Source organism: Ananas comosus, linkage group 19 (genome assembly GCF_001540865.1).
Source record: "Ananas comosus cultivar F153 linkage group 19, ASM154086v1, whole genome shotgun sequence".
Taxonomy (NCBI): Eukaryota; Viridiplantae; Streptophyta; class Magnoliopsida; order Poales; family Bromeliaceae; genus Ananas; species Ananas comosus.
In genome coordinates this window covers 10,271,116-10,298,589 of record NC_033639.1, presented here as the reverse complement: position 1 = coordinate 10,298,589, position 27,474 = coordinate 10,271,116, and the positions used below count along the sequence as shown (strand labels likewise).

Below are 27,474 nucleotides of genomic sequence, written 5' to 3'. Positions count from 1 at the left end.
ATAAAGGACTTCGTTATTCTTAAAATTCTTTTGAAAATATAAGTCATTAAAACAGGTCGTTACAGGAGTTGACGAAAAAAAAAAAAAAAAAATCCATTTATAACTTGAACAATCAATTTTTATCAATAAATAACGCCAGTTAAGGAGAGTGGTAAGTGTACAAATCTAGAGAGATATATTGATAGGCAAATACAAAGTTTTAGAATGTAATATGTGAAGACACGTAGTTTTATGATAAAAGTCAACAACGACGCATCGATAGATTGATAAACTCAATTTAAATTTTCCTTCTGTGTATTTTATTGTATCTTTTAGTTGGCATACATCTTTTAGTTGGATGCATATACTTTTTAATTGGTTGATTTCCATACATCATGTTTAGATAGAAGTATTGCATTTGCCTTCTCTAAGATAAGTTAGCTAGGTCTACAAGAAACACTAGATCAATAAAGACAGTAATAAAAAATTAAAAGAAGTAGAAAAGTGAAAGTAATTATTACAAAATGCATGGTTGATCACATAGGATTTTGTAGCACACTCATTGTCAATGTATTTTCTTTGCTTTTTTTTGCCTAGCTAAATATATAATGTATAGTGGAGAAAAGAGAAAAAAGAAGCCCACTAGCTAGGAAATAGGTTAAAAAAAGCATAAAATATGAGAGAGATCACTTTTTGGTTAGAGATCTTAGACTATTCTATAGCATCTTAGACCCCACTGCTTAGAATTTATGCTATGATTACTCAAAGTTAGTTAACTAACTCCTGAGGTTATAGTACTTACAAACACAAGCTGCTAACACAAGGAATATATATATATATATATATAAACCCTATAATATTTGAGACCATGACATACATAAATTTGTGTCATGATCTTTTCTAATGAACCTGCATTTGTGGGTGAAGAGAATCTCCCTTGTCTCCTCCAATGTGATCAAGGAAGAGAGAAAGGAAGCATCATTTGTCCCCTTTCCTGATGAATAATGGGGTCAAACGCCGCATGATCACGCTTTAACAGCATGGGGTCTTCATAATTAAAAGAGTGCTAAGAGACATTGATTCATTCCTAATCATCATTACTGTCCCTTTCATCTAAACCCTAGCTATAATGCAGCCTATATATAATTTGTCGATGTTAGTTAATTTATCGGTCGCGACGGGCCCACTAAATGAAAGATACTTCGCGGTCTTATCTCTTAATTTCTCCTTGTTCTAATCTTTAAGCTGATGTGTGTTTAGATCACAATGATCTTCCTAGCTACCATCTTTTTTTTTCCTTCTTTTTTTTTTTTTGTCTTTACAGTATCCTTCTTGAGGAATGTGCTTGTCAATTCAGATTATGCAAGCAATTAAATTTGTCTTCCTTCATGAAGGTGTTTGTACACTGTACAAAACTGCATGGAATATTGTACCACAAAACACTACTACTGCATTATTAATTAATTTGCATAAATGTCCTTACAGGCTTATTAATTATTCTAAAGAAAGTAAGAAACAACTTAATATGTTAGTTCATTTTGCATGATCATTTTCGAAAGTAGATGTTTGTCTCGCGTAGGATAGTTTTTACTACAACGAATGAGCTTGCGTCGATCCTCAAAACAAACACAATCAAGGATCTACATGCAGGCATGATGACCCTCATTCCAGATTCCAAACTTATATATATATACTCTCATGGCAATTTTTCACATTTTATTCACACTATATAGCTCCCTCTTTTGTTTCTTTTTCTTTCTTTCTTTTTTTTAGGTTCCAAATTGTGGGATACCTCATCCCAAATTTCTCCAAAAAGTTCCTGCCAATCTAAGGAAAGCAGCATGGTGGCAATCTTAGGGAGCATCATTGTAGCACCTTTTGACTAACTTTGACACACTGCTCTCTCTCTCTCTCTCTCTCTCTCTCTCTCTCTCTCTCTTTTCTCTCTACTTTCTCTCTCCAGGAAAGTTGTCCTCTATTGCCTTTATCACCACATGCAGCCCCCATACTCACCACACAGATTTTGACTGTCCAAAGGACAACAAATGGGACCAACAATTTTTGAAGAGTAGTAGTCTCCATGCATCTGGGGTAGGTGGGGAGTTCCCTTCAAAGCCAATATTTGGTTAATAACTCTGCATGTGTCCACCCCTCCTCCAATTTGTACATTGTTCATGAGCCCTCAGATACTTATTTATGTTTTTGAGGGGTTGTTTGAGTTGATACATCTCAAGTTATCATGACTCTATTTTTTTTTTTTTTCTCCTTCTGTTATTTAAATTAAGAGGTTAATTATTTGAAGGCATGAAAAAGTAGGAAAGGAACCCAAAAAGTTGAAGCATACCATCTGGAGAGATTCCTTGGAGAACAAATAAGGCTTTTAGCAGCTTATCAAAGTGTGTCAGAAGTTTTGATGACCAAAANTGAGGGGTTGTTTGAGTTGATACATCTCAAGTTATCATGACTCTATTTTTTTTTTTTTTCTCCTTCTGTTATTTAAATTAAGAGGTTAATTATTTGAAAAAAAAAAAAAAAGGGTAAGAAAACATAAAAGTTGAAGCATACCATCTGGAGAGATTCCTTGGAGAACAAATAAGGCTTTTAGCAGCTTATCAAAGTGTGTCAGAAGTTTTGATGACCAAAAGTGGAGATACAATGTGCAGTTACTCTTTTTTAATGTCCATTTACTATACTTGAATGATTCTCATTAATAATTTATCTTGATCAGGCTGAGCTTCTGCAAAAGTGTTACTTGAATGGAATTGTTTAAAATAACGCCGAGAGCTTTTTCATCAAAGTCCACTCAACAAGCTTAATTTTGCTGTGTAGTAAATATAAATTGATTCAGCATCTTCTCGCCATAAAACCCTAAATTTTCATTGTAGCTGATTTTTCAAGTAGATAAATTATTCCGAAATCTAATCTTAATTAGATGCGTTTGTATCTTTTTAAGTTGGGAGCTCCATAACATATTTATGCTATATTTCATTTATATCTTGCATACATTCTAAATCTAATTGGTAAATTGATCCTTTCACCATAAATTTTCGTACCACCATAGCCATATGGTGTGGACCATTTGCTAGGTTTCAACACATGACTACACAAAATTCCTAAAGTGGTGTAAATAGAGGGGCCATTAAGTGCCCAACTAGAAGGTGGTCCAATTAATTAGTCACTTTAGAGCAGCTGTGATTTACATAAAAAGGACATTGCTAAGGATAATATGATAATGCTCCACATAATATTAATAGGATGGTTTAATTTGGGGAATCACAAGGGTACACATATGTGGGAAATTACTCACAAATCACAATATATCTTTAATTATTGATTAACAAGGTTAATTTGTGGACATGTGCAAGAGAATTTTTACTTGGCAACTTAATTACCCTATGAAAGCTCCCCTAATTAACTTTCTTAATTTCTTCTTAAAGAAGGCTTAACTAAGTTCAAGGTATGCAAAAGGCCAAAAATTAAGTTATTTGATTTCTATGTTGGGTTTTTCCTTACCATTTGATAGTGATGTAGTTAGCATGCAATAATGTGAGCATAAGGGGGAAAAAGAAAAACCTGTAAATGGACAGAAGGGATGAGGCTGACCCCTGCCAAATGTTTAGATTCAAATTGCCGGGGCTTTTTGGTCGATCAAGACAGCGCATCTGCAGAAACATTATTTGAGTAGAATCATTTTAAAAAGTATTGACAGTTCGTCATTAAAGTTCTTGACAATTTCTCAATTGTCGCAGCAAACGTTGAAGAAACTTTGAATATTTACAAAAAAAACCTAAAAGGTTATTCCAGCTTCTAGCAATAGAAAAGGCTAGTGTTGTTTGAGTACTGCGCGCTTATTTTCCAAAGTAAAAGAACTGTTCTAGAAGTCAAGCCAATTAAACAAGCATTGTATGCATATTACGATTTTGCCAAGTTCTTTTCTTAATTAGGTTTTACATGATTATATTAAGTCACATGCAAGAAACAAAGATTAATCTAATCACATGCAAATTGCGTTCAAAAAATAATTTTCTGTGAAACTGAAGATAAGACAAACAAGAAATTGTTATATATCTTCTTTATTATTTTGTTATATATTTGCTTATAAATTTATTTGGAATATCAAATTCATAACAAAAACTGAAGATAAGACAAATTAACAAAAACTAAATTTATTTGGAATACTCAAATTCATAACATGTCTTCTTTATTTTGTTATATATTTGCTTATAAATTTTTCAATGTTGTGCATGATTGAAGAAAGAGTCAATATGATGTGTGTATATATATATATATATATATATATATATATATATATATATATCATATAATAGAGGGTCCGTTACTATCCTTATTAATAAGATTGGGACCCTTGTCCTATCAAGTCGATTTGAATGATCGGCAACTTCAAATTGATAATCGGCACCGTTGAAGTTGATCTACACAATTAGAAATGTTTAGAAACCAAATTTTGTATTATTTAAAAATCATTATCAAATTCATCTTAAGAGTTGAAAAATGACGGTCATAAAATGAATAACCTTCTTAAAATAGAGGTTAGACTTTCTTAGTTCGTAATCAGAGTTATCAAACATTATCTAAATAGTATAAAATTTTCTATCAAAAATTCAAGCAATTTGGATTTTCTATATCGTTAAACAAGCAAACGGCTCATATAGACCGTCAAATTGTCGATTTTACGACACTTTTGATCACCATGTAAACCATTATCAAAATTATGAAATTTAGTTTCTAGATATTTCAAATACTTTAGATCAACTTCAACGGCCCCGATCATCGATTCGGAATCTCGATCATCAAGAACAACTTGATAGGACAAGTGCTCCTATCCTATTAATATGATAGTAGCATTAGCCTATATATATAAGAATTAGGCTGGAATACTATTAATAGTAAAACGCTCTTTTGCTATCAATTTTTAACCCTTGGATGAAAAATTGTAGGTCAGGATGATATTAGTCGTTAGAGTTGAGTGGTCCCCTAGGGTTGAGTGGTCCCAGTGGGTTATAGTATTTAATCCAATGGTTAGAAATAATGAAAAGAGTTGATCCAAAGGTTAAAAAACGGTAGCAACAATGAATTTTGCTACTAATAGTAGCCCAGTCGAACTCTATATATATATATAATATATATATTATATATATATATATATATATATAGCATCGACAATATTGTATATTTTAATGCAATATCTTATTCCATGCTAACCCACAATGGATAATGCTAAAGCATACTTAAATAGCAAATATATTCAACTTGAATGAGTACACTAACATATGATTACTTAATATTATCGTTACTGATATATTTTTACTAAATATAGTATATTTTCAAGTACTATATTATTTCAATATATATAAGAAATATATATTGATTTTGATCTCCTTCGATCACTAGACACATGATATCGAAAAATCACAAAATTTATTTTCTAAGTATTTCAAATACTCTAGATCAAGTTTAACGGAGACGATTGTCGATTCGAAAATCCCAACATCGAAAACAACTTGAAAGCACGAAGGGCTCCGTGCTTCCAGAAGCATATTAGCCTCACTCATATATATATATATATATATATTAAAATTTTAGATCAAAGATATTGATCTTATTTTATATAGTATAAAGAATTTTTCTCGATAGTGCAAGATGTAGTCGATCGTGATTAATTTTCTCGATCGATGAATCTCAAAGCATATTGAATGGCTATGTAAGGATGTGAGCAAATGAGGCACACCATATAATTGATAAAATTAATTTTATTCTCAATGCATAGTTTAGCATGATCTCATTTAGGATATATATGTACATTCCTAATTAATTATTAAATTGGCTATAATATTTGTTTGGTCGAAAATGACAGGATTCGATAATCTCCTTATTAAAGTAGCTTTCTTATCATAAGAAGCCTATTCATTGGCTATTATTTGGAGTTTATTTGGCTTAATTAATATGACTCAGCAAGAGTACCATCATCAAATTAATGCTTAGTGGGAAAGTCTCACATATCTAATTAACTTCAAAATACACCTTCTCTCCAAACCCAAGTCCCTTTCTCATCTTGGCCTAGTCCCCATCACTTACCAACTATAGGATGTAGAGCAGGTACAGATATCTTTCGTATTCATATCGATTGGTCGATCGAGCGAATTCGATTAGTAGAGATGTGCTATACCAATCAATATTGTACAAGAAATAATTCGAAAGTTTCGTATGGATGCGAAACAGAACATATATAATTGAAGATGGCGATTTCAACGAGAGTGGACTTGTTAGAAGCAGACGGGGCTTTACATTCACAACGTGTAATCCTCGTAAATCATGTACCTAGTGACTTGACTCATGATGCTTTAGATTTCAAGGATTGAAATGGAGATGACGGTGATAGCGACTCGCATGGGGCTATGTCCGTGTACGACCTATGTGCAGCATATATACATGGCACAGAGTGAGCTCTTAACACCTGTTCTTTTTTCTGCTTTTCTATTAAATGTAACACAGAGCAGCCCGTTAGTATTAGTAACTTGATAAAGCAGGCCTCAAAATCTTTAAACAGGAGATAAAAATAGTGAAGCGCAAATCATTGAAATACCCTGTAACTTAAATTTTTATCCGACTCTAAGAGATCATCGATCATTAGCTTATAATTTGAAAGCAATAGCTCTTTCTCTCCCATACACGAGGATCTCTGACCCCACCACGCATCGATCACTATTGTCGGGCTCAAATTAAGTTCGGATCGCTTAGAGACCCTTTAGGGTTTCGGGCTCGTCATGTGGCTCCAAAGGACACCAAATTTTGCCATGGAATGAGACAGGTTGGTGAGGCATTTGAGTTGGATGGTGTGTGTGTGAGAGAGAGAGAGAGAGAGAGAGAGAGAGAGAGAAATATCAAGTTAGGACTTAGCTTGAATTATGAGTTGTCTCAAAGGGGAAAGGGTTTCACATAGCTTTTTATTGTTGTGATTGTTGTACATTTGTAATTTTGTATGTTGTGAATTTATGGTTGGATAATAATAGTTTGTGAGCCATCATGGTCCATAGCTGTTCTCTTGCATTGTCACATTGACCACATTGTTTTCAGAATTTTGAAATAATGTGCTAGATATGTCACCAAGTGTATATATATATATATATATATATATATATATAAACTTATGTATTTATGTTGTTGGTACATGTTAATTATTGGTGTGGTCCTCAATTCCCAATTCACATTGCAAAAGTTTCTACTTAGTTCTTAACTTTTTGGTTTTTATAGATTAATCGTTAACCGACGCATTTAATTTGACACTGTAATCTGAATTCTTTTAATTAAACGAATGATCTCTTTGTTTAGTACTCTTGATGTACAATATTGTATAACATAACTAATTATTAAGGACAAAAATTTGCAATGCTACAATATATGCGAGCAATTGCATGGAAGAAGCTAAGGATAATTAACCTCTAATTTTATCTATTTTCTCTTTGCCATTTTTAAATATTTTATTTGAAATTTGGTGGACACATGCTCTCCACGTGCATGCAACTAAAGCTTGGTAGAATAATAATTAAATAAACTAAAGAGTCAAATATTACTTAGTGGATATGTACAACTACTAGTTTGTGGTACTCTTCATCTAAGTTACATGATTTTATTTTCCCTTTTTTAATGGGGGAATTTGCATTGAAACTTTAATGAGGAATATGCAAGTATCCTAAGAATTAATTAAACTATAGCATATACTAAGAACATATAGAAACATAATTAATCTTAGGCTTTTATTTAATTATCTAACCTTATAGAACTTTTACCACAACTTACTCCGCAATTGTAATAACTTCATTAATTACTTTCAAATTTATTTTCTTTAAAGATGACTTTGACTATTAAATTTAAACAACTCGCTACTCAATATATTGCAATGTCTAATTAATTTAATTAATCGAAATTTATTTAAATTTAAAAAATCAGAAAGTGTCAATAAAAAAAATTAATTTAAAATGAATGAAGTATAATTGAGGAAAAGTTAATTTGAGAATGATCTATAGTTGTGAAAAAAGTCTTTTCATGGTGCAAGAATATTCCTATCCTATTTTATTATAACATCATATGAGATATCATAGAATAGAAGAAGGGGGTAATATAGTAATTTCATATCAAAAATAATATTTTAATGTAACATTTTTTTTATTTTTATGCAACATGCAATTTTTTTTATTAATATTACTATTTTGATTTAAGCCCTCTTTGAAATTGCGTTGTCATGTTCATTTTCGCATGTAATATCGCGTTCGCATATCACAATTACTCGAATATGATATATTTTTTCACAATTTTATTGAAAAAAATCAAATCAATTTTATTTTATTTATTAGTGTTAAATAAACCTAATACTAAAATAGACAAATAAAATCGACAGAAAAGCATATAAAATAAAAAAAAATATTTTTCTGTTTACCAGAACCAGCGTTAAAAATATATTATATTCGAGTAATTACAATCCGCAAAAATTAATATTACAACAAAAAATAATTATAATATTTTTTATTATAAAGAAAGGAAAAAAAAAAAAAATTGGCGGCTTCTCCGCGGTAAAAAAAAGAAAAATAGAAAAAAGAAAAAAAAAGAGCACCACTCGTGGGGTTAAAGCCCGAGACTCGAAACTCCACTCTCTCTCTCTCTCTCTCTCTCTCCTTCCTCTCTCTCTTTCTCTCTCTACTCCCGAGGTTTCGATCTCCTCTCCGCACACTCGAGAGACCATCATCACCATCCCCAATCCCACTCTCCTCCCATGCCCATCCTCTTCCCTGGATGCTCCGCTCCCTTCTGAGTACCCCCTCTCCACTGCTCTTTCCCGGCGCCGGCGGCGGAGGCGGAGGCGGAGGCGGAGTGGGCGGGGGCGGGGGGTGGTGGTTGGGATCTGGGGTTCATAGGGTTTTGAGATGAGAAGGGTTGCTGGAGAAGCTCCGAGCTCGGATTAGGGCTTCGGGAGCTTCGAGCTGGTGGTCTCGGAGCTAAGTAGCCGGTTTCGCGAAGCTTGGGGGTGAGATCTGTGCGATTGAGCTTCGGATCGAGTTGTTCTAGGAAGAGGAGCTCGGTTTGTGGCGTCGGCGAGCTAATGGAGGCTTTGCGTTGAGATCTGAGTGAGCGAGCTTGCTGTTTTGCTCAAAAAGGTTGCTACTTTAGTGGGATTCGTGAAGGTGACTTCTATCTTGGGTAGGGTTTTGTGCTCGTTTGGTTCATCGGAGGTAACTGGTTTGCCTCTTACTAGCCCTAATTTCTTTCGTTTGATGCTCCTGCTCCTTCCTAGAGCAGTAGGTTTTACTGCTACATGGCCGTAACTTGAGAGTTTTGAGTAGTGGGAGTTTGGTGGTTGTTGAGGTTGGACTATAGAGCTGGGGTTTCTAGGTTAGGGTTTTTTTTTCTGAGGTTTGGAAGCGCGCCCCCCCCCCCCCCCCCCCCCAAAAAAAAAAGTGGTCCATAAGCTTGTCGGAGGAAGCGCTTGTCAGATACTGGGTTTTCTTTCTTCTTCTTCTTTTTTTCTTTTTTTTTTTCTTTTTTTGGCTTGGTTTCATCTGGGCTTCCTCGTTTGAAAGAGGAAAAAAGTGTTTATGGTGGTAAAGATTTAGACTTTGTTACTAAAGGACTCGCTTTGCTACATAATCAAAGTGGCGTTTGAGATCAGTAGTATATTGGTGCCTTCTAGTTTCTAGTTTTTGGACTAATCAGCGGCGAAGAAACAGTTCTCTAATACAAAGGAAAATTCAAAGAGAAGCATTAAAGGAAGGTTTGGTTGCATTTTTCCTGCTGTGGAGAAGAAGTTACTGTTATTGGTTACTTCAAGTGCCTGCCAAGGGATATTTCACTTGTGAATTGAACTAAAGGTGGAATTTTTGTCCCCATTCCACTTCCTTTTAGTGTTAGGGGCCTCAAATAACAGGAAAAGATGAGGCTTTCAACTTCTGGTCTCACCAATCAGCCACAAGAAGGTGAGATTTAGGAGCTTCATGCCGGTTATCTATCGGGTTATGTGCATATGAAATTACATCAGAACTCAGATTGTGTCCTCTCTATTGGTTGCTGTCCATTTTTTATGTTTCATCTCATTTGATTTGCAATTGTTTTCATTGGTTTGGCTTTTTTCTCCCATGCCCCTAATGAATTTCAGTCCTGTTAAGCTTTCTTAGTTCTGGTCTAGCTTACTATGCATATAAAAATTGTAGTAAATTGCTCCTTCATTGTGTGAGAGAATGCTATATTACTGTTGTTAGATATTTTTTTACTTCCCTCTGTCTAGTCTTTATGCTCTGTGAAAGGATGGAAAAATGCTTTGACCCAAATTGGGCATTGGCTATACATTAATTGATGGAAAGATGCTTTGACCTTAATTTGGCATTACCTATACATTAATTTATCGGAAATATTCTCATGACTCCGATTTATTATTATAGATATGAAACTTTGCACTTCAAGGTAACTTCATGTTCTTCAAATCAATACTGTGATTACAAATATGTACTTTATAAGAAAGAATAATTTTGCATCCTTTTATCAGGAAAACAATGCACTTAAACTTAAATAGTGGCTTTACCTAGCTAGTGGGTTTGTAACTTTGCTTGTCCATTATCATTTTAAGAGAGTGCATTGAGTCATATCCTTCAAGAACTACCATGCTTCAATGATTATCTCTGTCTAACTATTGTCAAATAGATAAAAAATGAGTTGACTTCGTGCAGAGATCTTCACACTTTAATTTAGCAATCTTTTCATTTGGTTCCAAAGTGCCACTATTTGTCAAACTTGAGACCTGATCAATTTATTCTTTTTGTATTCTATTTCATATACTACAGAAGAACAAAGGTGCCTAAATTCGGAGTTATGGCATGCATGTGCTGGACCACTCGTGTCACTACCTGCTGTTGGAAGCCGAGTTGTATATTTCCCACAGGGTCACAGTGAGCAGGTCAGAATAATACCCAATATTTTTGTCAGCTATATGTAGATTGTAAGCAACTGTCTTCTAGCATATGACAGAAGTGGGGGCTTAGGCACTGTTCTATATGGCTGTTGCCCAAAGTTTTCACAGAAATGCTGTTTGGCTAGAGCTGTCTGCAGATGCACTAGCTTCTTATTCATCGCTTCTTGCCTTAGCAGAAGTAGAAGCATAAAGTTGAGCTTCTGCTTTGTGGCACAAAAATAGATTTCACCCCAAAAGCTCCAGACATTTTCTTTCCGAATGGCTAGGTTTTAGAAGCATATGCTTTTTAGAGTAGAGAAGCTGCTCCATTTGATAGGCCCAAGAGGCACGAAGAATATGTATATTATCTGTCAACTAGTGTTGGTTCTTCCAGCCATGCTTAATGTCCCATGCTTTCAATTATCATATGGCATTCCAGTGCCGCAAGTCTCTTTCGTGATCTAAGCTGCAAACTGGTTTATTTAAATCGAGAGACCATGAACTATTGGAGTTTATTTTGTTAAAGTGATTTGGTACAACAACAGGTAAGGATGAAAATAATGGCTCGATAAACCAAGATTTCTAACTTATCTTTGTTTCAGTCAATCTTGGCAAAGTATGACGTTTCAATAAATCTCATAGTGATATATTGAACTTTTTTTTTGTAGGTCGCAGCATCAACAAATAAGGAAGTCGATTCCCAGATTCCTAACTACCCTAGCCTGCCGCCTCAGCTTATCTGTCAGTTACATAATGTAACTATGCATGTAAGTTTAATACTTCATCGCACTATATGCCAGTTAAATTCGTATAAATTTATTCTTTGCTGCTAACGCATAAGTTTTGATCCACATACTTAATTCAGGCGGATGTAGAGACAGATGAAGTTTACGCACAAATGACGTTGCAACCACTGAGCCCGGTAACCCTAATTTCTCTTCACTGATGATTTTTCTAGAATTATTTACTTTCGGCAGTTTATATATAGCCCTGCAAAATTACCTATTTTCATATATGGCATCTTTCAGAAGCCTGCACTTTCGAAATGATATATGCTTATGTATATGTATTCCTGTAAAAACCCCTGCATTTTAAGTGCAATTTAACAAATGATTATCCTGTTTACATTGCAGCAAGAGCAGAAGGATCCGTACCTTCCTACTGAATTAGGTGCCCCCAGTAAACAGCCAACTAACTATTTCTGTAAGACATTGACTGCAAGTGACACAAGTACACATGGTGGATTCTCTGTTCCTCGTCGAGCTGCTGAAAAGGTTTTCCCTCCACTGGTAGGTATCTTTTTGCGCCCCCAGCAGTTTTTAATTCCGTCTATTAAGAGGTATACCTATCTTGGAAAGTATGTATGAAAGCATCTCCATTTCTTATCTCCCTTTTCCATTATGTTGGTGTAGGATTTCTCTCAGCAACCTCCGGCACAAGAATTGATGGCAAAAGACCTTCATGGGAACGAGTGGAAATTTCGTCACATCTTTCGAGGTGAATATTTTTGAAGTTCAATTTGTCATTAGATTTTCTATTTGAAATGACAAGTTTTAATGTGCATGTAACTTGTTACAATTAAACTCTTCGAGATGAAGTAAACAGAACAAAGAGTATTTTTCTTGCTTGACTGAGTTTTCGGACGAAGCTGACATTTAGGTTTTGTGATACATCTTTCCAATTGTCTTAGTTATATTTTCCGCAGGAAGTTGTCTACGTATTTGCTGTTCTATTGTAATTTAGAAAGTGCTCGTTGACACTTCATTGTCAGAACTAATACTGGCTACTTCGTAAATTCTTATCTTTGGAATCACATTCTTTACGCAGGACAGCCGAAGAGACACCTTCTTACAACAGGCTGGAGTGTGTTTGTGAGTGCAAAAAGGCTTGCTGCTGGGGATTCTGTCATCTTTATCTGGTATGATCCGCCACATTGCTATTTCTAATCCTGTTACTTAATCCAGTTCCTTTTCCTCATTTTCTTAGAATATTTCCTCATCAGGAACGACAACAATCAGTTGCTTTTAGGGATTCGGCGTGCTAATAGGCCACAAACTGTCATGCCTTCATCAGTCTTATCTAGCGATAGCATGCATATAGGTCTCCTTGCTGCAGCTGCTCATGCCGCTGCTACGAATAGCCGGTTTACCATATTTTACAACCCAAGGTTGTAACTCTTCCTTCGTAGTATATGTATCTTTTCATTTTTTTTTTTTTTTTAATGAGAAATACTCATTTTGTTCCATTTATTTTACAGGGCAAGCCCATCTGAATTTGTCATTCCTCTTGCGAAGTATGTCAAAGCAGTCTATCACACGCGTATCTCTGTGGGTATGCGTTTTAGAATGCTTTTTGAGACTGAAGAATCAAGTGTTCGCCGGTAAATTGAACTATATCCATTTTCTGTAATCTCATTTCATGGAATTTAATTACTTGGTCAAGTTTGTGCCACATCCTGTATGTTCATTTCAATTTTTTGAAGTATGTGATATTTTATTTCCCAGATACATGGGCACTATCACGGGAATAAGCGATCTTGACCCTGTTCGTTGGCCAAACTCACATTGGCGTTCTGTAAAGGTATATGATCTTCAGAAACAACAAAAAGCAATATTTGGTGAAGACTGCTCCACATTCTGTACGCATTTACTTAGAATGTAAAGGTCAGTTGTTTATTAATTTGTGCAGGTTGGCTGGGATGAGTCAACTGCCGGAGAGAGGCAACCTAGGGTTTCGCTTTGGGAGATTGAGCCTCTGACAACTTTCCCAATGTACCCCTCTCCTTTTCCCCTTAGACTTAAGCGCCCATGGCCCACAGGGTTGCCATCTCTCCACGGTAAGTCGAGCACATTCATTCTCTACCTTGTATTCATTCATTTACCCAATAAGTCTGTTATGCTTCTGATCTTATTCTATCCAAGGATTAATCAAACTCTTGCTCCTCGACCTTGTAGCGCAGTTTCAGTTTGGTCCCTAATCTTTCGATTTTAACAATTGGTATCTCTAACCTTTATTATTTTGTTGCAATCTTTCCTCCAATTTAACAGAAATATCAATGTTACCATCATTTAACTGTAACATAAACAACTTTGGATGTCTAATATGGAAATAATTGGTCTTTTCCATCTAGTTTAGCCACAGAATTTAAGAGGCTAGGGAGTTGATTGTAACAATCAAAAGGCCAGGTAGTAAACCGAAACCTCCTAAAAAGTTTGGGGACAGCTGGTGTGAACTATTTTTATTCAATCCTCTACTTAGCAAGTATAATCATGTTGATCTAACTTCTCTGATGTCGCTTCTAGATGGTGCAAACTCTGCATTTCAGTCGCTGAATTTCCAAGGTCTCGGCGTTGGTCCTTGGATGCACCCGAGACTTGATAGTTCAATGCTCGGTCTGCAATCTGACATGTACCAAACAATAGCTGCAGCCGCACTTCAGGAAATAAGAGATCCTTCAAAACAGCTTTCTCCAAATATGCTACAATTCCAGCAACCTCAGAACATGACCAGTAGATCAACTCTACTACCAAGCCAGATTATACAACAAGGACAACCACAGTTGCAGCAGCCTTTCCTTCAAACAATTCCGGAGAACAAAATTCAGAGCCATGTTCAGTCTAACTATTTGCAGCAATGCCAACCCATTAGTGACCAGCGGCAGCAAATTCAGCAGGTTGAGCAGAAACAGCTGCACCAACAAGCCCAACAGCAGAAGCACTTGTCCGATCACCAGCAAGTTCCTAATGTAGTTTCGGCCCTTTCTAATCTTACCTCCTCCCCGCAATCCCAGATGCAAGCTATCTCATTTTCTCAGCCTCAGAACTACTCTGACGCGAACAATAACTCTTTATCCGCACCCACTGCCACCACTCTGCATAATATATTGATGCCATTTTCCCAAGAAGCACCCTCGAATCTTCTCAACATGCCAAGAAGTACCCCCATGGCAGTTTCCAATCCGTGGTCATCCAAGCGTGTTGCAGTTGAATCAGTTCTTTCTTCTATACCACAATGTTTTATGCCCCAGATGGAACAACAGTTGGAAGCTACACAGCCTAATATGTCTCAACATTCTGCAACGCAGTTGGCTCCATTTCCAGGAAGAGAGTGCTCAGTGGATCAAGATGGAAGCACAGATACACAAAACAACCTCTTGTTTGGTGTCAATATCGACCCGTCATCTCTTTTAATGCAGAGTAGTATGTTGGGCCTCAGAAGTGTGGATAATGGAAACGATGCGAATTCTATGCCTTATTCTGCTTGCAACTATCTGGGCTCCACAGGAAATGATTTTCCTTTGAATCAGGCGCTGACTAGTTCTAATTGCTTGGATGAATCGGGTTTTTTGCAGTCTACAGGCAACGTTGATCAAGTGAATCCGCAGCGCGGAACCTTTGTCAAGGTGTGTGGCCTCTTTAGCAGATTTTATGCCATTATGTGACATAAGTACTTAATATAATTTTGGATAATTGTACCTTTGTTTCCAAATATTTGTTTCTTCTCACAATTAAGATACTTTGATGGAATTTCTTTTGCTAGAAACAAATAAAACCTTACCTGAGCTATAGCGCACTTCGGAAAGGGTGTCTGAATGATTTTACTATCAAACGTTTTATTACGATTGATTTTAGAAAACCCCATCAAGTTTTGTTCGAACTCAACAGCTTGCTTACAGATATTCTGTTAAGTAGCAGAGAAAAGTTACAAATGCCGCTAAGTTCTTTGTGATAAGTAGCTAAATCAAACATATCATAAGTCCACGTAGCATACTAAGAAATTTTAAAGTTCAACTGCCATGATTGTTTAAACAAGGTGCATACTTTTTTGCCTGTCTGTTTTTCCTTTTCCATGTTCAGAGTGAATCAGCTGATCATTTTTCCAAGCGATTGTAGGTTTCTAAACCAGGGACCTTTGGGAGGTCGCTCGATATCACCAAATTTAGCAGCTACAATGAGCTGCGAAGTGAGCTAGGGCGCCTATTTGGCCTCGAGGGCCAGTTGGAAGAACCTTTGAGATCAGGCTGGCAGCTTGTATTCGTCGACCGGGAGAATGATGTTCTTCTTGTTGGCGACGATCCGTGGCAGTAAGTCCCTTTTCACTCAAAATGCCCTTTCTCTTTTTAGTTAAATTTGTTCCAGCGGATTCTTCTGTTTTGGATTAATACTTGTTAGTTATCTTCGTCATTGGACATCCATTGATGCAACTTTTAAGTATTTGCTTCGAACTTGGCACTGATTTTACTTTGTGCATAGTTAATATTTGATGTTTTAGGATGTCGTAACCTGGCGAAAAGGTGCTTAATGATTGGAAATTTGATAGTAAATATTAACTAGCATTAAATTCCATGCTTTCTGGAAAAGCTTTCCTGCTACCGAAAGCAGATTCTTCTAAAAACTGAGATAATAAAAAAGTCGGGAGCTTATGCTGCGGCCTTGAATGAGCTTTTGGGCCTCAAAAGCTCCAATTTAGAAGCCTATACTTCTGCGAAGCTATTAAGGAGAAACGGCTAATTTCATTTCCCTTTTTTTCTTTTGGGACTTGTGGTGCAGGGAATTTGTAAACAGTGTTTCTTGCATAAAGATACTATCGCCGCAAGAGGTTCAGCAGATGGGCAAACAGGACACCGACCTCCTCAACTCCGCCCACATAAAACGGCTCCCCGGCAACAACTGCGAGGGCTATGTGAGCCGGCCCGATACAAGGAGTTTGAGCAACGGGATGACGCCTGTGGGATCCTTAGAGTACTGAAGGAGGAACCCCTCCACTGTATTTTGCCGCACTTTCTAGTCGTTTTCTGAAGCTGGACTAAAGCACCTAGTAAGTCAGACTTACGCTACCTCTGTCTAATAACTGTATCATTTAGTATCAGCTTATATCTATCTCTACTATACATGTCAATGCTTTATTTATCAGAAAAACTGATACTGTGAATGTAGGCTGTTTTTAGTAGTTACATCTAATGTATTGAATTCTATGTGTTTGTATTATTTTCTTTCCTATTATGAAACTGCTGTAGCTCTTGGTTCTCCCTCTATTTTCCCTCATATTGCAGTATTGTCAGTGTTTAACAGATCCAAGAGGAAACCCCATCTTTGCAATCTTCTATAGGCCTCTTAACTTTATTGTTTTCTTTTAAATCTTTTTGCCAATACCAACTTTCCCCCTGTTTTTAAGTTTCAGTAGCTATTTCAGTGGAATTTTCTGACCATTGTGGTGATCAGACGCTGAAGAAGCTCCTAAATCCTAAGAACTGGAAGGTGAAAAGTGTAGATTTTAAGGAATGTTAAATGAAATAACTCAATAGTTAGAGGGCTCCCTAGTGGTCTTTTCAACCCATTCTACTCTGATAAAAGTTGGTGTCAGCTTCTGCCATTCCTGTGGACAATGACCTCACTCCAAGTGTGGACCCTCACCCATGTGATTTTTGAGTCCCTTTCTTAATGTTGGAATGCCCACTCATTGAACCATGCAAACCCCCCAAAAAAAAGAAAAAGAAAAAGAAAAAAAGGACCCATCTCCTTTTAGATCACTCAGATCCTCTTTCCTCTCTCCCTCTCTCTCTCTCTCTCTCTCTCTCTCTCTCTCTACATTGTCCTTTTCCACTCAGTGTACAGGAGTAGACCCCACACCATTGGAAGGGGTGTGGTTGGTTGACCTTTTTGTGTATGTGTGTGTGTGTGTGTTCCATAGGGAAAAGATTCAAAGTAGGTGGTGGTGGTGGTGGGAGCATGTGGACTCCATTAGCTCATCTTGCTCTGTGTTCTACCCCACCACCACCACCCACACTTATGTGTCAAACAGGAGAGGGGAGATGTGGAGGCATCTTTCTCCTTCAATCAATTCCCTGGGATTCCCCTTTCCCTTTCAGATCTCTGGGTTGGACCCCCACTACACTGTGAGACTAGTTCTCTCTCTGTCCCTTCCCCTTTTTCCCTCTGTTTTTTTTTTTTTTTTTTACTTCTTTTGGCTTTTAGAGTTGAAATTTTTTATCTCCTAGAATCTTATCAGAGGTCCTTCCACCTGGCACTCAGAATTTATACTCTTCACACCTCATCCAGATCCCTTACTATTAATGATTTAAGGATGCCAATGATTTGGTTTCTCCCTTCCTGCAGTTCTCCCACTTCTTCTTACTCTAAAAGCAATAGCTGTTCCTTTTTTTTTCTTATTTCTTTGGCTTTTTGAGGGAATAGTAACAACAGTAACAAAGCCATCTCTCTTTGTGAGGTCATAAGATACCAAACCCAATTAGATCCCCTGATTTGAAGTTCCTATAGGACTTGGCTTTTGGAACCAAGTCCTACTCAGATTGTGATTATATAAAATGTCTAGAGCTTTTGTTGCGGCAGAAAGGTTATGATGTTCAAATTGATATTTTTGCTTTCCCTGCGCGTTGTAACTGTTCTTATAACTTCAGTGGAAAAGTTGATAGTGCTTCTTTCGATCGCTCGAAACTTGGAGAAAGGAAGTGTCTGACAATTTCTATGTTCAAGGAGTAGAGGGAAAGTTAAACATTTTCTGCCGAAGCAAAAAGTCGAAATGAAAAGTAAAATCTCTAATTTGAAATTTTTTAGTTCTAAAGGTAGATAAACAATATTAGGGGGGATTTATTATTGGTTCTTTAAGTGAAAGATACCAAGCTATTCGTTTCATTTATTAAAAGAATGAATTTAGCTACGTATAAGCGACATCATAGCCTCCTAGAAGGAGATTAAGAAATATATATATAAAAATAAAAACAAAGACAAAATATTTGATAGAACCTGCCATAAATTTGTGCTTCTGTTTAAGCAGTACTTCTATAGAAACTCAAACATGCTCTTAATCAACAACAAAAGGTATTTAATTTGATGTTTTCTCCGCTTTTACTAAAGTTACATATATTTCTAAATTATCTTTTATCAGAGCGATCTTTCGAATAACATGGTATCAGAATCAATTTTACGCTTCCGTCGTTTCTGTCATTTCCTGATAAGAATTGGGTGGTGGGAGAATGAGTTGATATCATTTGATAATAATGGTGAGAACATAAATAAAAGTTTTGGATCAAATATTTTCGTGCATATTTTTGATTCATTGGATTGCTCTCACCTGGACTTGTCCATGGTTTAATGGGTAGTATTTAAAAGCATCTTTTTTCTAAAAGTGTTATATTTTAATGGGGAAACTTCAAATACCCGGTTTCGCACTTTTTCATTTTAGTACCCTGTGGTTTAAAGTGTATCAAGTTAGTACCCTGTAATTTCGCACTTTCTCACTTTAGTACCTGTGGTTTTAAGTGTATCAAGTTAGTACCATATGGTTTTATTTTTGTATCAAGTTAGTACCCTGTGATTATTATTATTATTATTATTATTCATTTCAGAGTATATAATTTAATAAAATATTAAATCACAGGGTACTAAAGTGAGTAAGTGCGAAACCACAGGGTATTGACTTGATACACTTGAAACCATATGGTACTAAAGTAAGAAAGTGCGAAACCACAGGGTACTAATTTGATACACTTTAAACCACAGGGTAGTAAAGTGAGAAAGTGCGAAACCACAGGGGGAGTATTTGAAGTTTTCCCTATTTTAATAAAATATTTGGATTGTGGTTTGGCCTAGTCGGAATTATTACATAAATACAAATTGAATAAAGCTATTTGAAAGTCTTAATATTTTCTTTTTTTTCATTTTGACGCACCTTGTATTTTATATTACACTAAAAATAAAAGTTTCAAATTAGCGCTTCTGATTACACTTCTCATGTAATGGTGTAACTATTTAGCCCAATGACCCGAGCGCGCTTCGGGCTTTGTAAACTTACGACCCGGGCCGAACCAGACCCGAACTCAACATTATCAAATAAACCGCACCATTACTTATGGGCTTTACTGTTTTTTTTTTTTTTTTTTTTTTTTTTTTTTTTTTCAAGGAGAATTTGTTGGATTAGAATCAAAAGATGCCCACCTAATGCTCGACAATATGAAATAAAAAAAGAAATATATAAATAATAAAAAAGGAAGATGATAGAGATAATTATAGCTCCATTGTTTTATTTTCATTTTTATTTTTTATAAAAAAAAAATATCTTTGCTATGTTTTATGTGTCTGTTGGTAAGCATGCAAAATACGAGTGTCACTAAAGAGGACAAAACGCAACAAAACAAAACCAAAACAAATCAACATCGCCTAAAAGTTATAATGTATGGATAGTCCTCTATTGTTTTGATATTGTAAATTGCGCCCTTTTACTTTAGTTGAATTATTTAGTATCTAAATTCTTTTTGAATATATGTACGTTGTATATTTGGTTTTATCGTTATTCCAAGCATAATTAATAAAATAATTTTATAGTCAAAATTAAATTATTATTTTTAATATTTGCACAGTAAAATATAATATGTCAAATGAAAAAAAAAAAAACTTGTACTAAGTTGCAATAACAGGATAGTGGAAGAACTATTCATGCATTGTTACCTTTCTTTGATTTTTTTTTTTGCATTAATTGCATACAGCATTACGTGAATATATCGGATAGTAAAAATATCCCAATAAAGTTTAATTTTTTATTTTTATTTCTATAAAAGTCGGGTGATATTCATAGTTACCCCCTCTAGTTTATTACCATTAGAATATTATTTATTTTTTTAACAACAGATAAGTTAAATAATATTTTTGTCCTTATAAAATCTATTCCTCTAAAAATTCCAACAATAAAAATTATACAAAAGTATCCTCTCAAAAAATATTTTACCCAATAATATAAGAGAGGTAAAAAGAATTAATATTTTACTCATGGCTGATAATATTTTTCTAACGGATTCTAATATCATGAACATATTTGAAAATATTAAAGTTTTTATAGGGATAAAAATAAAAAATTAAAATTTGAAGGGATATATCTGTTATTTGATATGTTTACAAAAACTGGCATGCAATTATTTTTTTGGATCTTACATATATTATTATTGCATTATTTATTTAGAGTGAGGTTGGTATGCTTTTTGAAGTACGGAGCCCTCCGTACTTCTAAATTATTTTTAATGTTAGGACTTTCGAATCGACGATCAGCTCCGTTAGACTAAATCTAGAGTATTTGAAGTACCTAGAAAATAAATTTCACAAATTTTTTATACTATTTGCCTACTTATCAAAAGATAAAAATCAACGGCTAAAAATAAAAAATATTTCAAAATATAATGATATGATATTAAAATTTTATATCAAAGATATTGATATTATTTTATATAGTATGAAAAAAAATTTATCAAAATTTTACGTAATTTGAATATTTTTACACTGTTAAACTTGCAAACAGCTACCCACAATTATTAAAATTATTGATTTTGAGGCCATTCGATCACTAGGCGAATGATATCAAAAAACTACGAAATTTATTTTTTAGGTACTTCAAATGCTGTAAATCAAATTTAACGGAGCCGATCGTCGATTCGAAAGTCCCAACATCGAAAATGACTTGAAAGAACGAAGAGCTCGGTACTTTGGCAGGCATACCAGCCTCACTCATTTATTTATAGGTTTGGGGTAGTAACGGGGGTAGTTAGTGTTATTATTGGGTACGCATAAGCGGGGAATGTGTGAGAAACAGAAGAGGAATGAAGGAAACAGACACACCGTTATTCTGCGGTGGGCACGCGGCGATTAAACGGACGACGCTTCTCCCCCGAGCCCCTTTTTTTTTCCCTCTCCCCCCATTCTCTCGCACCCGCTCCTCTCTCTCTCTCTCTCTCTCTCTCTCTCTCTCTCTCTCTCTCTCCTCCCATTGTCGTGGTACTTGGGCTTCGGAGCGTCGCCTCGCGTCGATCATGGCGTCGGTAATCGCCCTTTCTCTGCTTCGCTCCTTGATTCTATCTCGAACGACCTAGTTCGTGCTTTATTTTGCTCGGAAAGTGGGTGGATCCATTGAAGTTGCGGTTTTGGGAATTGGGTCTTTCGATTTGAGTGCGGAGGTCGTGGGAATTGGGTTTTCGGAGCGGCGTAGGGTAGGAGGGTGGCTTCTGGTTTGTTTCGGAATTGATGAGTGTTTTTTTTTTTTTTTGGATTAAAGATACGAATTGGGTTTACGTAATTGTTCGGAATGGTTTAGGGGGGTGGTTTTTGTTTTTGTTTTGGCAATTGGAGTGTGTTTTGGAGTAAATATACGATTTTGCGGGGCTTAGGGGTTGATCTCCATTTTTGTTGATTAAAGACACGATTTTGCGAATTGGGTCTTTTGATACCGAGCTTGGAGTTTGTGGGAATGCGGTGGGAATGGTTTAAGAGTAGTTTCTAATTTTTGTGTGGAAATGGACTACTGGGGATTTTCCTTTTTGGTTGTTCCTGTTTCTTTTTAGCCTTGGGAAAACAATCAATTGTGTTACGGATAATTTGATGCGTATGAAGCATTGATCTGAGGCATTGTGATTACAGAGTGATGGGATTTTTTTCTCTATTTTTTTTTGGTGGGGGTATGAATTTATTGTGGTTTTCGGTTAATGTTGAGGAGATGAAATTTAATTTGATGTTCCTATGTTCTCATTCATCTATTATCTAATGGGTTATATAGTGAGGATGGTATTTTTCAATTGCCATTATTAATTTGTTCTCGCGCGATGCTCACCTTTTAGATTGGGAGCAGATATACCTCTTGATTTACACATTAATCTTTTGTTGAATATATGCTTGGGTTATTTTTTTTTGTTTTCCATGGAGAGGTAGAAGGAAGTTAAGATGCTATTTTCCCTGCTTTTTTCATGGTTTATTTATTTCTACTGATTTAAGGTTCCAAACCGAATATTGGAGTTTCTACAGTTTCATAAGTAATGTATTGATTAAAACTGAGATGGGCAGCATGAGCTATGTTGTAAGATGAAGAAGATTTAGTTACTTCGTGTTTTAGTGAACAAATATTTGTTGAAGAAAGGAACTACTCGTAACGAGGAGAAATTTAGCAGAGAAAGCTCGTAGAAACATTTAACTGTTATTCCTGCTATGAGTTGTTCCTGCTAAATTGCTCTTCTTTCTGAAAGGTTATCTTCTTGATCGACTCCTCCGAGAAAATAACGATTAGATAGTTTATTTTCCTCGCAACATTATAACCAAAAAAAAAGAGAATGTGTGTGTAGTTGCTTGCATCAAGTTATCTGCTTTTTTACATGCATATTCTTCACACTTGATGCTTTCATGGTTTCGCCTTAAACTTAAAGTACTGTTTTTTTTTTCCCCTTTCCTTTTTCAAATTTGTGCAGCAGGAGAAGGGCCGACCGCTGCCCAAATTTGGAGAGTGGGATGTGAACAATCCAGCATCAGCTGAAGGTTTCACTGTCATCTTCCAGAAAGCTCGCGACGAAAAGAAGACAAGCAGTAACCAAGGTGGGGCCTCGGCACAACCACCGTTACGAAACAACGTTGGCGGCCTAAAACCCGACGAGAGCTACCAATACCCAAGAAAGAGCGTATGATCCTATTCTAAGTTGTTAAGATATAATCACTTCAATCTTATGAAAATCAGTTGATTTGCAATTCAAGCTATTTATTGTAGGAGTTTTTCCATATATATTCTTGCAAAATCATCTATTTACACATTTTCCAACAAAATCGCTTGACGCACGGTTTTCTTCCGGCCAATATAACCTGGTACTGGCTGGCAGGAAGTGCTTGTCGTGTAATGATTTAGAAGAATCCGGAAGTTGCACTTTTGTCAGAAAAGCCCTCTCACTATTCCCCTTGCCATAGATCATGCATAAATTTCATAAGCATCATAAAGCATGCATTAGCATGTATCATCCAAGGATCTTTTCTTTTGGCAAAATATATTAAATCATTAAGCATGCATAGATTTCTTACATCCTTTTAGACTAGATTTATCACCTATGGCCATATTTTAATTGTGGGGGAAACAGACCACCATCAGATCAAAAGATCTAGGGCTGCAGAGGATAAGTGATTATATAATGTGATCTAAAGAGGATAAGTGATTATATAATGTGATCTAAAGAGGATAAGTGATTGTCGAGATAAGTGATTATATAATGTGATCTAAAGAAGGTAATTGATGTAGACAAACCCCTGTATTGTCTGTATGTGAAGATATGCGCTTCGAAAGTGTGGTTTCATACGAGTGACTGGTATCTTAAGGTGGGAAGTCCTTCAGTTTATGGGGGAGGATGGTCTTTTATTAGAAGCTCTTTAAAGAGGGCTACTTTTGTTACGTTCAAGGATATGCACGTAACAAATTAAGTTTTTGAAGGACAAACTTGAACATTCAGATTCTCCAAGGAAACAGATAATTTTGCAGGGGCTTATTATTCTAATATGCAGTGATGATATACCTAAACTTTCCAGTTTACAGATTCTTTCTAAATAATTATCGAATTTGGTTGCAGAGGAAGTGGTTTTGCTGTGGTTAATGGCAGCCGGAAAAAGCTACTACGCGATTTGGTGATCTTCATCTAGGGTTTACACAGGAACTCGGAAGAGCATCTTTATCTACAGTGGAAAATAAAAGCTTTGTTTTACGCATTTGTCGTTGCGCCTCCCTTAGTGTCGCCATGTCCCATGAATCCATAATCCTTGTGTTGTCTGTTTACCTGGTATAGAGGAGAAAAAAGAGGAGAGATGAATGGAGGACATTTATAATCTTTTATCTCCTCTCTCACTCTTGATTTTATTTTATTTTATTTATTTTTTTTTTTTGCTTTTCTATATATATGGTGGAGAGATAAAAACCTAAATGTGTTCCTCATGATAATAGATGTTTGGATACTAACTCTCTGTAGATGATTGTTATAGAATACTCTACATATGATATACTTGTGTGGGATATTGTGTGTATCTGTTCTTTTGTAATGTGTAATGTCGAGAAGCACACAAAGCTTGTAAAAATTCTCTTGAAAACATTATATTAATTGAACATTCTGAAACTTTAAAATGTTAAAGTTTCATAATCTTATCACTTTTTCTATATGATGACTTTGTTGAGGTGACAAACATGTGCAACAATATCAACCAGGTATTGAATCTAATTAATGGTACCATTATTTTGGACTGAATTTTTCCGCAATGTGTTTCTCCCAGAACTAATCAACCCAAAATAATTGAGACAAATGAAATGATATTTAGTCATCTTCAATTATGCAAAAAGGGGGGAAAAAAAAAAAGAAGAGATTTTACCAAATCAAGCATTACATGACTGATCATTCATTGCTAATTTTCTTAAAAAAAATTAACAGCAAATTGCAGACCAAGAAATATCCATCCATCCATCCACATTAACTGGTTTCCACACAACCTAAAACAGACATTCCAGAATCTAAATGAGTTGTGGTGTCTCAAAAAAATTAAACATTCCCTGAATACTGTAAGAAAAACATAGCGTTCGATTCGCTTGTGAAAAGCTGCAAGAGTTTTTTTAGTGAGCCTTCACATACTCCTGCACGACGTTAAGGCCCTCCGATTCCTCGCCATAATCCTGAAAATTATAACATCATAAGACAACTACATCACACACAACAGTAAAAAAAAAACAAACAAAAAGGATTACTAAAAACGACTAAATAATCCTTTACCTTGACCACCACACATGAACAACCTACAACTTTTCTCGCTTTTCCCTCCGAGTCGATTTTGCAGAGCTGCGATTCAATACATCGTCTTATTTTAAGCAGAAAAAGCATGGTAAGAAAAGTCACAGATGGACTTTTAAGTATTTCGATAAAATAAAGTTGGAGTTTGATATTAATAATGTGACTGACCCCTGCCCACTCGCCGAGAGTTTTGGCATTCGGCACAGTGACCAAATGCACATTGTGATCGGCACAAAGGGCTTTGACCAACTTGATATAATCGGGCTGGTCGCAATCCTCGGCGAGAACACAAAGCTGCGCGGCGTGCTTCTCTATCGCTTTGGCCGCTTCGTGAAGCCCGCGAATAAGCCCATCGTGCGCCAGTGATTTCTTCATCACCAGTTGCAGAGCCGTCATTAGATCCATGGGCTCTCCAAGAACTGGAGTGGCAGATACTTCAGCCGCAACACCATCTTCACTGCCGTCATATAGTACGCATAACGAAAAAAAAAATAGTCAATCTCTAATGCTCGTGAAATGATTCAGCAGAAAATAGAGTTACGATAACAGAAGTGATACAAACAATCAAAACACACCTAAACTACGGATTTTGGATTTCTAGGTTAGTTGCGACAACATTGGACTAAAACAGAAGTTGAAAATGCAGTGTCTGTAAGGATACATGGAGATGAAACTACTACTGAATCAGAAGCAACTAAGAAAATCTCAGGAGATACAAATAATAATGCTACTACTGAATCAAAAGCAACTAAGAAAATCTCAGGAGGTACAAAATGGCAGTGCCGTCGACAAGTTTAGACACGAATAATGCCTCTTATCACAGCTTAGATGTAAAACATTTTATTTCAGTGCGGACATAGAGGCGACACTAAAGAAGGAAAAATGCAAAGCATGGGTTGAGGTTTGTTTTAATTGCGTGGAAGGGGGAAAAAAAACAAAAGAAAAAATTGCATTCTGAATCAGAAATTCTAAGAAGTTGCTATTGCAATTTATTATTGACCGAACAATCTAACAACTGATAGAATAGATATAAAGAATCTAATTCACCCTACCATTCAATATACTCAATCAAAAGCAGAATCTAGTGTAAACTCCGGTTAAATTACATTCCAGATACCAATTTCAATAACTTAGCTCTATATAATAATTCTTCTAAAATAACATAAAAATATAAAGCCAACATTTAAAATTAACAAATTTATATGTAACACTCATAAGCTCATCAACTGATTTTTCACATATTTTCAACAAAACATACGCTCGAACCAGAATAAAGAAACAAAACACACATTTTTAATCCAAAGATCCCAACTTTTTCATCCCCACATATCGCAACAACTGCATGATTGAAGTTGTAGTGTAGATTACACACAGATTACTAAAATAACGAGAAAATCTCAATAAAAGAGTAACCAAGATTAAAAGATCAGTCTACTTACGCCGCCATTGTTCTCACGGTCGATTGAAACCTGGAAGAAAAAAAAGGATAGAAATTAAGAATCCAATGAAAATAGAGAAAAAAGAGAGATTTTAATCGTCGTGAAAAAGGAGCAGCGCACCTCCCGTTAGGTTTGGGAATTAGGGTTTATGAATGGAGATGGGGCGTGGGGGGTGGAGACGAAGTCGTTTATATAGTTGGTTCGACGCGGTTCGAGTTAACCGCACCACAATGTAAACCGGTTCCGGTTCAGGTTGAGTTTGGATCCTGTCTACATTGGACTCGGATTCGGGTTTATATCGGTAAGTTATCGGGTAGGGTGTAGGTACTCAAATCATTATCTGATTTAATAATTCAATAATTTAGATGAGCACGTTTCGTACTTCCAAAGTATTGAGGCGTTTGTACTTAAAAATTATTTTCATATCCAATTCGACGATAGATTTCGTTAGAAATAATCTACGCTATTGAAATTATCTAAAAACTAAATTTCATAATTTTTTGACGGTATTTATCAAGTGATCAAACGGT

General features: G+C 35.7%; 2 protein-coding genes across 2 annotated transcripts; one reads left to right on the top strand and one right to left on the bottom strand.

The window, feature by feature from the left end:
* On the top strand, nucleotides 8,648-16,963 carry LOC109724712 (auxin response factor 17-like). The gene is made up of 14 exons (XM_020253622.1): nucleotides 8,648-9,965; nucleotides 10,827-10,939; nucleotides 11,602-11,700; nucleotides 11,799-11,855; nucleotides 12,067-12,222; nucleotides 12,346-12,430; nucleotides 12,761-12,851; nucleotides 12,936-13,100; nucleotides 13,191-13,313; nucleotides 13,438-13,513; nucleotides 13,622-13,769; nucleotides 14,236-15,335; nucleotides 15,826-16,016; nucleotides 16,483-16,963. The coding sequence occupies exons 1-14, from the start codon at nucleotides 9,923-9,925 to the stop codon at nucleotides 16,679-16,681; spliced, it is 2,646 nt and encodes an 881-aa protein (XP_020109211.1). The 5' UTR covers nucleotides 8,648-9,922; the 3' UTR covers nucleotides 16,682-16,963.
* LOC109725034 (40S ribosomal protein S12-like) lies at nucleotides 25,068-27,156 on the bottom strand. Its single transcript, XM_020254080.1, has 5 exons — nucleotides 27,065-27,156; nucleotides 26,945-26,974; nucleotides 25,674-25,962; nucleotides 25,488-25,553; nucleotides 25,068-25,390 (listed from the first exon to the last, which is right to left on the bottom strand). Exons 2-5 carry the CDS (start codon nucleotides 26,950-26,952, stop codon nucleotides 25,331-25,333), a joined length of 423 nt encoding a protein of 140 aa, XP_020109669.1. The 5' UTR covers nucleotides 26,953-26,974; nucleotides 27,065-27,156; the 3' UTR covers nucleotides 25,068-25,330.